The 12,879-nt window shown below is 37.1% G+C and overlaps 1 protein-coding gene across 1 annotated transcript; it reads right to left on the bottom strand.

Moving 5' to 3' along the window:
- LOC117328037 (low density lipoprotein receptor adapter protein 1-like) lies at positions 1 to 12,469 on the bottom strand (the record flags this gene model as incomplete). The annotated part of the gene is given in 4 exon segments (XM_033885366.1): positions 1 to 62; positions 2,950 to 3,062; positions 3,463 to 3,620; positions 12,143 to 12,469. Coding segments are annotated over 4 exon segments (409 nt in total), but the record flags the coding sequence as incomplete, so codon positions are not given.
- Between the last annotated feature and the right edge of the window lie 410 nt (positions 12,470 to 12,879).

The raw sequence follows: 12,879 nt of genomic DNA, 5'->3' as shown, positions 1-12,879 counted from the left end.
TTGTTCTAGCCATGTAAGCAAAAACTTTATCATGGCTTTTGTCAGCTGAGCAAAATGATATTCTGAAATACAGAAAATGAATGGATCTATATATATGTCATCTGGGCGTGGTACAACAACAAAGTCTTTGGTTCTTTCGGAATAGTTTTATTATACGGGGAGAAAAAACCTTCAATAGTTTCATTATACTGGGAGAAAAAACCTTCAATAGTTTTATTATACGGGGAGAAAAAACCTTCAATAGCTCATACAAATATAATATATACTCACTAACCACGAATGGGAAAGATTCACACAACCACACTCTCATCCCCATCAACTTAACAGGCCTCTGGCGAAATACACTTGGTAAACTGTTGCCAGTAGCTCAGGTAAAGCTATTGTTGCTGGACCGCTCACGCGTACGTACAGCATTCGAATGAGGGTTAAGTTTGGAGAGGGTAAGAGGAAAGCTAAGGAAGTGATGGGTGTGAGAACTTTAAAAGCATGCAATGCAGGTGCTTTGCTCAAATGCTGTGTTCATCTGTCAATTTCACGTTGGACCGGTTTGTCCACATTCCACAGGACACGTATACTGGACAATTACTTATACAAATCACACAGGTACATTACACAACATGTACTTGACACATACATGTACAGGTTCTGGGCTTAGGCCCTGGTCACATATACTCAAACCAAGTAATGTAATTTTTTTTATATACATTTCTGTAAAATATATTTTAAATCTGAACAAGAGGCCCAATGGGCCTGTATCGCTCACCTGGCTCTACAGCAACTTTGAAGTTGATTGAGTTCATTTCTACAGATACTATGCTGATTATCATAGTAAGCTAGGTTTATTCATACTAATAAATTTTCTAGTCCTTCATTCCAGCATTTTATTGGCCTAATATCTGGTCTAGGAGGCTCTTGGCTATCGCAAAATTATTGTTTACAGATTTAAGCAGATTTCACCCGTGATCTTAAATGTAGGTCAAGGGTCATTCATTTGAACAAACTTTGTAGCCCTTCACCCCAGCATGCTACAGGCCCAATATCAAGTCCCTGGGCCTCTTGGTTATTAAGAAGAAGTCATTTGAAGAATATAGCCTATTTGACCAATGTGACCTTGAATGAAGGTCAACATCATTTATTTGAACAAACTTTGTAGCCCTTCACTCCAGCATGCTACAGGTCCAATATCAAGTCCCTGGGCCGCTTGGTTATTGCGAAGAAGTTGTTTGAAGATTATAGCCTATTTGACCCATGTGACCTTTAATGAAGGTCAAGGTCATTTATTTGAACAAACTTTGTAGCCCTTCACCCAAGCATGCTACAGGACCAATATCAAGTCACTGGGCCTCTTGGTTATTGAGAAGAAGTTGTTTGAAGATTTTAGCCTATTTGACAAATGTGACCTTGAATGAAGGTCAAGGTCATTTATTTGAACAAACTTTGTAGCCCCTCACCCCAGCATGCTACAGCACCAATATCAAGTCGCTGGGCCTCTTGGTTATTGAGAAGAAGTCGTTTGAAGATTATAGCCTATTTGACAAATGTGACCTTGAATGAAGGTCAAGGTCATTTATTTGAACAAACTTAGTAGCCCTTCACCCCAGCATGCTACAGGCCCAATATCAAGTCCCTGGGCCTCTTGGTTATTGAGAAGAAGTCGTTTGAAGATTATAGCCTATTTGACCAATGTGACCTTGAATGAAGGTCAAGGTCATTTATTTGAACAAACTTTGTAGCCCTTCACCCCAGCATGCTACAGGCCCAATATCAAGTCCCTGGGCCTCTTGGTTATTGAGAAGAAGTCGTTTGAAGATTATAGCCTATTTGACCCATGTGACCTTGAATGAAGGTCAAGGTCATTTATTTGAACAAACTTAGTAGCCCTTCACCCCAGCATGCTACAGGCCCAGTATCAAGTCACTGGGCCTCTTGGTTATTGAGAAGAAGTTGTTTGAAGATTATAGCCTATTTGACAAATGTGACCTTGAATGAAGGTCAAGGTCATTTATTTGAACAAACTTTGTAGCCCCTCACCCCAGCATGCTACAGCACCAATATCAAGTCGCTGGGCCTCTTGGTTATTGAGAAGAAGTCGTTTGAAGATTATAGCCTATTTGACAAATGTGACCTTGAATGAAGGTCAAGGTCATTTATTTGAACAAACTTTGTAGCCCTTCACCCCAGCATGCTACAGGCCCAATATCAAGTCCCTGGGCCTCTTTGTTATTGAGAAGAAGTCGTTTGAAGATTATAGCCTATTTGACCAATGTGACCTTGAATGAAGGTCAAGGTCATTTATTTGAACAAACTTTGTAGCCCTTCACCCCAGCATGCTACAGGCCCAATATCAAGTCCCTGGGCCTCTTGGTTATTGAGAAGAAGTCGTTTGAAGATTATAGCCTATTTGACCCATGTGACCTTGAATGAAGGTCAAGGTCATTTATTTGAACAAACTTAGTAGCCCTTCACCCCAGCATGCTACAGGCCCAATATCAAGTCCCTGGGCCTCTTGGTTATTGAGAAGAAGTCGTTTGAAGATTATAGCCTATTTGACCCATGTGACCTTGAATGAAGGTCAAGGTCATTTATTTGAACAAACTAAGTAGCCCTTCACCCCAGCATGCTACAGGCCCAGTATCAAGTCTCTGGGCCTCTTGGTTATTGAGAAGAAGTTGTTTAAATGAAAAAGTTGACGCAGGACGGCCGGACGGCCGACGGACGCCGCACCATGGCATAAGCTCACTTGCCCTTCGGGCAGGTGAGCTAATAAATTTAGACAAGCCAGCATATGACAGAAACTTATAAACTGGCCATAGTTATATCGAGACAAGGGTATCTATACATGGACAGATAGATGTAGTGTGGGCGATCCAATACACATGGGAAGAAGTGCTTAAATCACTTAGTGGTTGCATTGCCTATGCCTTAAAATCCCCTGAAAATGGAAAATACCTGTATATTGATGTTTCTTGGATAATCTCCTTAGAAACCATGTCCACGACCTGGATACCGGTTGGTGATGCCGTGAGGGCAACCTTTTTCAATTTTTTCCCCAATGCTTTAGCCTGCAAACAAAAGATTTAAAATATATTTACTACATAGATAACAACACATATTGGTTTATTTTTATTATTGTCATAAGTTAATAATAAGTTTCTGAGACAATAATTATAATTAATGTACGTTCTATCAACAGCTATGGCCATTTAAGGACAGTCAGAGACAAACAATTTTATACTATTTCATAGGGACATTTTTGTTAAACCATGCCTCAATGAGTCATTTGATTGCCTCAAATATATTAATCTTTTTCCTTGTTAACAAGTATTGATACACTGTAATGACTTTTAGGATGCTTGAATTTTGGTTGGTAACAGTAAGCTTAAGGCTTTCTGTATCATGTCAGTGATTCACAATCAATACATTGTTATAATAGGATACAAGATCCAGTTTCAATTCCCATACCATTGTGACAATATTCTGTACAGCTTTGGTGCTGGCACCGTCACCATAACTTTCCCCAACATCTGCCTCCTCTACCAGTGTGGACCCCAGGTACTTCATGTAGAATGTAAGACCATCCTTAACAGCTTCTTTGTTCTCATTGTAACCCTCTGGCAGCTCTACAACAACAAAACAATCATTGTAACCCTCTGGATATTCTACAACAAGAGGCCCAATGGGCCTGTATCGCTCACCTGGCTTTACAGCAACTTTGAAGTTGATTGAGGTCTTTTCCACAGATACTATGCTGATTACATTCAAATATCATAGTAGGCTAGGTTTATTCATATTAATAAATTTTCTAGTCCTTCATTCGAGCATTCTATTGGCCTAATATCAGGTCTCGGAGGCTCTTTGCTATCGCAAAATTATTGTTTACAGATTGAAGCCGATTTCACCCCTGTGACCTTGAATGTTGGTCAAGGTCATTCATTTGAACAAATTTTGTAGCCCTTTACCCCAGCATGCTAAAAGCCCAATATCAAGTCCCTGGGCCTCTGGGTTATTGAGAAGAAGTCGTTTGAAGATTATAGCCTATTTGACCCATGTGACCTTGAATGAAGGTCAAGGTCATTTATTTGAACAAACTTTGTAGCCCTTCAACCAAGCATGCTACAGACCCAATGTCAAGTCCCTGGGCCTTTTGGTTATTGAGAAGAAGTCGTTTGAAGATTAAATAATTATAGCCTATTTGACCCATGTGACCTTAAATGAAGGTCAAGGTCATTTATTTTAACAAACTTTGTAGCCCTTCACCCCAGCATGCTACAGGCTCAATGTCAAGTCCCTGGGCCTCTTGGTTATTGAGAAGAAGTCGTTTGAAGATTATAGCCTATTTGACCCATGTGACCTTGCAATTGAATGAAGGTCAAGGTCATTTATTTTAACAAACTTTGTAGCCCTTCAGTGTTTTTTTTAGGGTCGATTTGGGGCCGAATTTCGGCCCCTTCCCCTAGAGAAATTTTGTTGTATTTTCCCAATTTCTTGCTCATATTTTCCTATTCAGAAAATATCCCTTCACATCAATTGGTATAAAGAAATGCTGATCAAAATGTATTTCACAAGAAATCTTCAACGCCGATGTTCTCGTTCTATGTTGGTCGCGTTCGATATCGCAAATTCCCGTGGTTTCTGTTTCCGTGTCTGAATTAATCGATGTCGTTTTCCTCATTTTTTTCAAATTGAGCGCGCCGCGAAAGTTTGTGTCGATCGAGTGTTTTAATTGCACACGTGTCTCACATATGCTATGACAAGCGCTTGAAAGTTTAAGATCATGTAAACAAGAGCCGCACAACTCGAAGTATTATGTCAAAAGACTGACAAAAAAGGATAGGAAAGGCCTTACGAAAGTGAGTGACTTCTTCAAAAACAACCCTTCAACCAATGAATCATCATCCAACATTGAATCTGTTTTATCAACCGTCCAGACGGAATGTTTACCAGTAGCAACAATCAATGTACATGTAACCCGCGACGAAAGTCTGATATTAACTTTATCGGGGAAAAAAGAGAAGCAGCGTCGATAGACGAAAATTTAATGCTGCAAAATATGAATTGGCCTTCTCTTGGCTTTATCACAGTAGAGTGACATGTGGCTACATGTGCAAGTACTGAGAATTGTTTGTTTTGGTGCACATTCGAGTTGTAAGCCATTTGTTACAAATTAAAGGGTGTAAAACTTGGGACACATCCTTCAAGAAAATTGAAAAAACATGACCACTGACCTGGACTGACTTTGGTGGACAAGTTCAAGGGACAAAAACAAGGAAAATGGCCCTTTAGATAGCTATTAAGAATCCTTAGGCCAGATGAATGTTAAAAGTTTAACAGATGAATAAATATTTGGATGTGTTATTGACTTATTATTTATTTATTTTTTGCATTTAAAACAGACAGCAAATTTTCCCAATCGGGGAAAAATACTGCTGTATTTTCCCAATTGAAAAGGTACAGGCCCCTGTAAAAATAGGATGAAAAAATCACTGCCCTTCACCCCAGCATGCTACAGGCCCAATATCAAGTCCCTGGGCCTCTTGGTTATTGAGAAGAAGTCGATTGAAAATTATAGCCTATTTGACCCATGTGACCTTGAATGAAGGTCAAGGTCATTTATTTGAACAAACTTTGTAGCCCTTCACGCAAGCATGCTACAGACCCAATATCGAGTCCCTGGGCCTCTTGGTTATTGAGAAGAAGTTGTTTAAATGAAAAAATGTAACCCTCTGGATACTCAAAACAACAACAAAACAATCATTGTAACCCTCTGGCAGTTCCACAACAACAAAACAATCATTGTCACCTTCTGGCAGCTCTACAACAACAAAACAATCATTGTCACCCTCTAGATCTGCATACTCTACAACAACAAAACAATCATTGTTACCCTCTGACAGCTCTACAACAACAATACAATCATTGTAACCCTCTGGATACTCTACAATAACAATACAATCATTATTACCCTCTGACAGCTCTACAACAACAATACAACCATTATTACCCTCTGACAGCTCTACAACAACAATACAATCATTGTAACCCTCTGACAGCTCTACAACAACAATACAACCATTGTTACCCTCTGGCAGGCAGCTCTACAACTACAAATTAAAGCAATCATTGTAACCCTCTGGAAGCTCTAGATCTATAACAACGAATTCAAACAATCATTGTAACCCTCTGACACTCTCGAGCTCTACTTAAGAGACAAATCACTTTTGCCCTCAATGGCACCCTCTACTTGGTGGCAAATCACCGTTGCCCTCAATGGCACCCTCTACTTAAGAGACAAATAACGTTTGCCCTCAATGGCACCCTCTACTTTGAAGCAAATCACTGTTGCCCTCAACGACAGACTCTTCTTATATATAATTAGAGACAAATCACTTTTGCCCTCAATGACATCCTCTACTTGGAGACAAATCACTGTTGCCCTCAATGTCACCATCTACAAAGAGCCATCATTGTAGCCCTCCTCTGTCCTCTACATAGAGGGAATTTACTTGCCTTCACCACCCTCTCCTTGAAACAAATCAATGATTGTATATTCTGTTTTTGCAAGACATTTTAAAATACAGCATATATGTGCAGGAAAACAATGGTGTCAACAGTATACAGGTAATGCATAATTTCTTTAGAGAGATGAAAGGGCCATTTCGCATGTACCTGTTGTTTCAAAGGATGCATGACCAAATTACCAGTCAACAAAGACAGTGCTATATTATCGTCACAACGCTAAGTGTGTCTCTGTCTGTTTTTAAAATATCCAAATGTTATTCAAATATAGTTGTAGTCCGCAAAATTAGATATATACACAAGTTTAATTATGAATTAAACATGCCTGTTTAATCATGTACCATACATTATGTACATGTGCTTAATCATATCTAGCTAAAACAAAATTAGATTATCCACTAATTATCCACAAATATATATATGTGTCTGATTTATCTGTACATGCATGGTGATGGTACTAATTATAATGATTGATATGTATTAAGCCAGATATATGAAATTATAATATGTATTACTTTTTATATTCTAACCTTGAAGATGAAAATACATGAATGTATATATAGACATTCAAGTTATGTAGTGAACTTTCTTAAATAAAAAAATATTCATGGGACCAGGAAACAGCTTGTCATATCTAAAATTTCTTATTATTATATGATTATAAAATAAATAAGTTTAAGCCAAATTTTGTGATTTTAACTTTCTTTATATAAAGCAGAAATTTGTATTAAACCTGTACATGTTCATGTAAGAAAAAGTTGTCCTGGCCTTAGTGAGATGGAATTCGAACCTTCCCTTATAATATACTGTGAAGGTACTTTATGACTGAAAATTCATTCTCTATCAAATCTGTACAAATTCAAACTCTTTATCATAATGGTACATACATATTGATCAATCTATTCAAAATCTTCTTTGTGGGCGCGCAGGACATTTGAAATAACAACAACGTTAACAGGCCCATGGGCCTTAACGGTCACCTGAGTTTTGATATATTTTAGCACATTTGACCCCTGGGACTTTGAACGAAGGTTAAGGTGATTCATTTGAAGTTTTGAACAATCATTATATCTCTTTACCCATGAATGCTACAAACCCAATATCAGGTCTCTGGGCCTCTTGGTTATCAAGAAAATTGTTTAAAAATCTTTAGCATATTTGATCCCTGTGACCCTGAATGAAGGTCAGGGGCATCCCTTTGATCAAACTTGTTCATCTCAGCATGCAGCATGCTACAAACCAAACATCAGGTATCTGGGCTCTTGCATTGGTTATCAGGAAGAAGTTGTTTAAATATTTTAGCATATTTGACCTGTTTGACCTTGAATGAAGGTCAATGTCAATCATTTGAACTATCTTCATATATAGCCCTTTACCCCAGAATGCTACAAACGCAATATCAGGTCTCTGGGCCTCTTGGTTATCAAGAAGTTTTTAAAGATGTTGGCATATTTAACCCCTGTGACCTTGAATGAAGGTCAAGATCATCAGTTCGAACAAACGATCATCAGTTCAAACAAACTTGGTAGCCCTTTATCCCAAAAATCTTGTGTGGGGATATGAGTTAAACAATCAAATCAAAACATTGTGTGGGGGTAAAGGGTAAAGATGACTTATATGCATACAATTGATTTAAAATCTTCTGTGATGAGTTATACAATTGTAATTTATTCAAAATTTTCTTTGATGGTATAGATAGATGAGTATAATTATATAGAAAATGAACAATTAATTCAAAATCTTCTTTGTGGGTATGAGTTAATTATAAAGAAACAAACACTGCTGTGACAGTAGGGGGTTGGGGTGAGTTTCACATTTCACAATTGAAATCTATATAACTTATGTATACTGGCATGTTATATAAGATGAATAGCAATAGATTTGCTACATGTGATATACCATTAACAGAATCCAATCCTGATATTATACCTATATTACCTACATCTAGTAAACAAAAACTTATTTAACATGAATTTGACAAAAAAAAGGCATTGTTTGAAATTCAATATTAATACAATGTACAGGTATTGGTAAGTATAATTGTTTCAGAGATGTTTCGTCTGTACCTTGCCAGATTGTGAGTGGTCATGAGGGATCATTAAACTGAGATCTAGAAACAGCTTGCCAATCTGGACCCCTGATAAGCTCTGTTTGTAGCTAAGTACCTGGTACACAGTAATGATCGATGGTGTGATGATGGCCTAGCTAGAGCAACCCTCCATCTTAACCTCCATAGCCCACTTAGTGAGTGTCTGCAGTCTGTGCACTAATCAGATATTATATAGGAGTAAGGCAGTACTAGTTCTATTAGACAATATCTCAGTCCTTCTGTGTTTAATGGCTGATATTACAATACAAATTAAATGAATTATTCCAATTTAAGACATTTAATTTTTTCATAAGAATAATTAGTATAAAACTTCTTGAAATCATGCCCACAAGTTCGACTAATTGCCTCATGTTCCTGCGGCTGCAGTGCAGAACTTAATCTATGGCCAATTGCAAAAGGCCAGATAAATTCACCTGGAGAATTATAATTAGGAGCAGCCTGATATCAGCACCATATATAATGTGTGCCATTGATATGCTATGGCTGGCCTGGGCCCCATATAAAAATTGCTAGTGCAGGACAGGAACAAATAAAATAAAAAACAGCCTCACCGACACTTGTCCTTCAGACATGTTTGAGTTCAAAAGTACTTGCCCAAAGTTGAAATATGCATGCATGTAGTCAGGTCCAATTAAACTGAATCACTAGTATCTTAAACTACTCTAAGGAAAAGGTAACAAGAGGTGTCAAAAGACAACATATAACTTGCCAAGTTTGTGGAAATTCAAAATTCATATTTAAAAAAAAAAGAAGTAAATGTCACTGTCAAAGCCAGCTGGTCTGCAAATGTAGTACAATTTGTACCAATGGAAAGAGTCTTCTCACAATTCAAGCAAAACATGTTAAATAATAAATATGAAATTGAAAGCCCTATCTTGTATTATTAACATAAAGTGGCCAAGGTTAAAGTCTTTTATTTTTAAAGTAGATCAAAGGTAACAGTCAAGGTCAGAAGGTCCGTGAATGGAAATTAAACTTAAGGTCTTGCAATTGTCACAAAGAACACACATGTCAAATACCTAAGCTACATCCTCATTAGTATAATTGACCCAACACTGGTTTTTTTCAAACTTGAAACTAGCTGTTTACAAATGTCGCCATCCCCTGGGATAGCAACAACTACCCTTGACTTTTCCCAGCCAGCTAAAAATGATGAGACATTTGCACATATATATGCCCACAACTTAACCTACTGGCCCAGAGCCATTTGAACTCAGTTTTTTCTTGTCCCGACTTGTAGAAACCATTCAGACCCAATATGTGTTTGTATGATACAGCAGCTTTAGTTTTTGGCATTAAAGGTGTTTACTATAATAGAGATGCATAATGAAAAATTTGGGGGAGGTATATATATTACAAGAACTAAGGTCTGGGTCATTGTTTACTGGTTTATCTCCACTATGTTTTCATGACATATAAATTCTGACAAAATTACAAAAATATGTTGAATGATGCAAAATAGACCCTAATGATGATATATCATGAAATGCAATACATGTACTGTAATTGCAATTAAAACCTGAAACTACACAGTGACATTGATTACAGGGAATCTCAATGCAGTGCTCCGCTCTCGTTATATACTTAAATGAGCTGCAGAAAATATGTCATGCATGCAAGCATGCCGGTCTGATGTGAAGAATAGCGAACTGGTGATCAAAGCTATGAATCAGCAGCTCAAAGTCAATCAGACATACTTGTTGCTGGCTTGCTGCTATATACATGTATATAGAGGCAAAGAAAAGGATTGGGTATAGCCACATCACCTACAACTCATAGAGTGAGAGCTGTTAGAAAAAAATAAAAATAAGTTAAGTGTGAAATGCCACCATGAATTGGTAGTGTATCTTCTCTGCACTGGATATAAACAACCCCATGCTTTTCTGTTTATCATCTGGGCATGTAACTTAGCGCACAGGGTTGGTTCACATTCTATTTCTAGATGTTTATTACATACTTTACTTATGAATTGTTGATAAAACTGAGCAGATTTGAAAGAAATTAAATAAAGATAAAGCCGTAAGTGATTAGGAAATTAACTTCATTAAGTTTTATAAAAATTTATGAAAAAAAATAGAGGCTTAAGTGATACATATATGGTATTAGAATGTAGCCTTATAAGTTATAAATGACATATGCATCATGTCATTTTAACTTAAGGAATAGTAATGAAACTGGATCTGGTTAATATATGTTGTTATTTTATTATCTAAATGTAAAGTTAAGTATTAATATTTATTGAATTTTTGAAATTTATCAAACTAATAAAACTTCTCGATTTTCACTCCAGCGATAAGCAGTGAAGATATAAGTTTTGCAGTGAAAAGATAAATTGTTCGTTTTTGACCAGTCAGAGTGAACCTTTGTATTCACCTCATTGAACTTGCAGATTTTTCTAATCAAAGCAAAGACAGAAAAATTGGTTATTTTGCTGTATCTCTCACAGAAATTTCACTTGACATAATTAGCTTTTTATGTACAGATTATCTGATAACAGCAGAAAACGCTTAAATTGCGTTGATCTGTCCTTTCAAAATGGCTCACTCAAGTTGACATGGAGTAACGTCACAGAGAGATGACGTCATGAATTATGTTACTGATTCCTGCACTTTTCAACATGCAGTATTAATTTTTCAATGTTTAAATTTTGTTTTTAAGTATATAAAATGCCATAAAAAGAAAACTGAATGGTTCCCGATTAATATAACATATATTTTACGTGTATAACAGAATATTTCAATATTTTTTACTCATGATTCACACTCGTGAAAATATTGATATTCTGTCACACTCGTGACATACCGGGTATATGTTATATCAAACGGGAAACCATTCAATATCCTAACTCTATATATTGATATTGAAAAAATATGACATAATTATTGCTGTTCAAGGTAACTATTTTCAAGTTATTATCATTATATACAGCTTATAAAAATAAAAAAAATTCCGTATATAAATGTAACCATGTGTACATGATGCGCTGACTATACCATACGGAAAGCATGACGCCAGTAATATGTATACATACCACCAGGCATCAACGTTAACACAACTGTTGCATAAATGAAAGTAGTATCAGCTGTACTGTACAGTTGGATCTTTCTGATGGCAATTAAACCTAATGTTAAACAAAACACACATAAGAAAAATACTCTAAAGTGTTATTATAACCAGGATGCACTGATGTACTTCTGACATCTATTGCATGTAAACAATTTATAAGACCGGCTGTGTACTAGATACTAAAAGAGGTAAGACAGACTGGCGTTCGCCCAATCAAGTAGGTAAGTCTAACGTGGAAATTTACTAAACCACACACGTTGGCAACGCCCAGTGGAAGTATATCCCCGACTGACCGAGTCTACTCAAAGAGCAGTCTACCACAGTAACGCTAGAGAGAGGCTTAGGATATACGTAACCCCACCTTCCCCCTCCCGAGTAAACAGTGTGACTAAATTCGCAGGGACCAGGTCATTGACCATGGGGGTCATAGTCCTCTTACATGCTACTTACTCTTGTGTCGGGACTTCCCAAAGCCGTCACGCAACACATTGGGACTCTTCTTCATCGCACGACGTAAGGCGTCCATGTTTATGTCGCACTAGAAAACAGCAAACGGAACGGAATGCGGTTACAATCTTTATCTCTCCACTGTTTCACATCCGATGAGTAAACCGTTGGTTACACCTGTGCCAAATATGGTATTCATGGGCGGTTCGCTAGACAAGCAAGAGTATGGTGCGACAGTCATAGTCAATCAGAAGCTTGAAGGAATGGATTTTCATATTTAAGCGTCCTCTGTACGGTGATTGCTTAGTTATGAATGAACCATGCCCTGGTGTAAATTTATAATCAATATTCACAACTCATGAAGTAGAACTCTAACACTTTCACGAAACAATATAGTTGACTTTATAGTTTTATATGTAGATCTAATTTTACTGCCCAATGTTATATGTTAAACGCGAGGCTAATTATAAACTAGCTCATAAATACACAAAATATAGCCTTCGTTCAGTTAAAAACACACAAAAAAGCAACTTAAAATCGAATTAATTCCGCTAGATTTTCCTTAACAATTTTGATTGCTGAATAGAAATAAACACTAGTAAAACGTGATGCATGCTAGCAGATAGTTAAAATGTGGAATCATGTGCTCTCTTTGTTGGGACCATATCATTTCATATTTTGAAGTATCCCTGTTTCCAGAGACCTATCCATCAGTATATAGGTCTCTGCTGTTTCAAACA

Source organism: Pecten maximus, chromosome 5 (assembly GCF_902652985.1).
Source record: "Pecten maximus chromosome 5, xPecMax1.1, whole genome shotgun sequence".
In the NCBI taxonomy this organism is placed as follows: Eukaryota; Metazoa; Mollusca; class Bivalvia; order Pectinida; family Pectinidae; genus Pecten; species Pecten maximus.
Note: the sequence above shows the minus strand (reverse complement) of the source record. Positions and strands in the feature narration are given on the sequence as shown.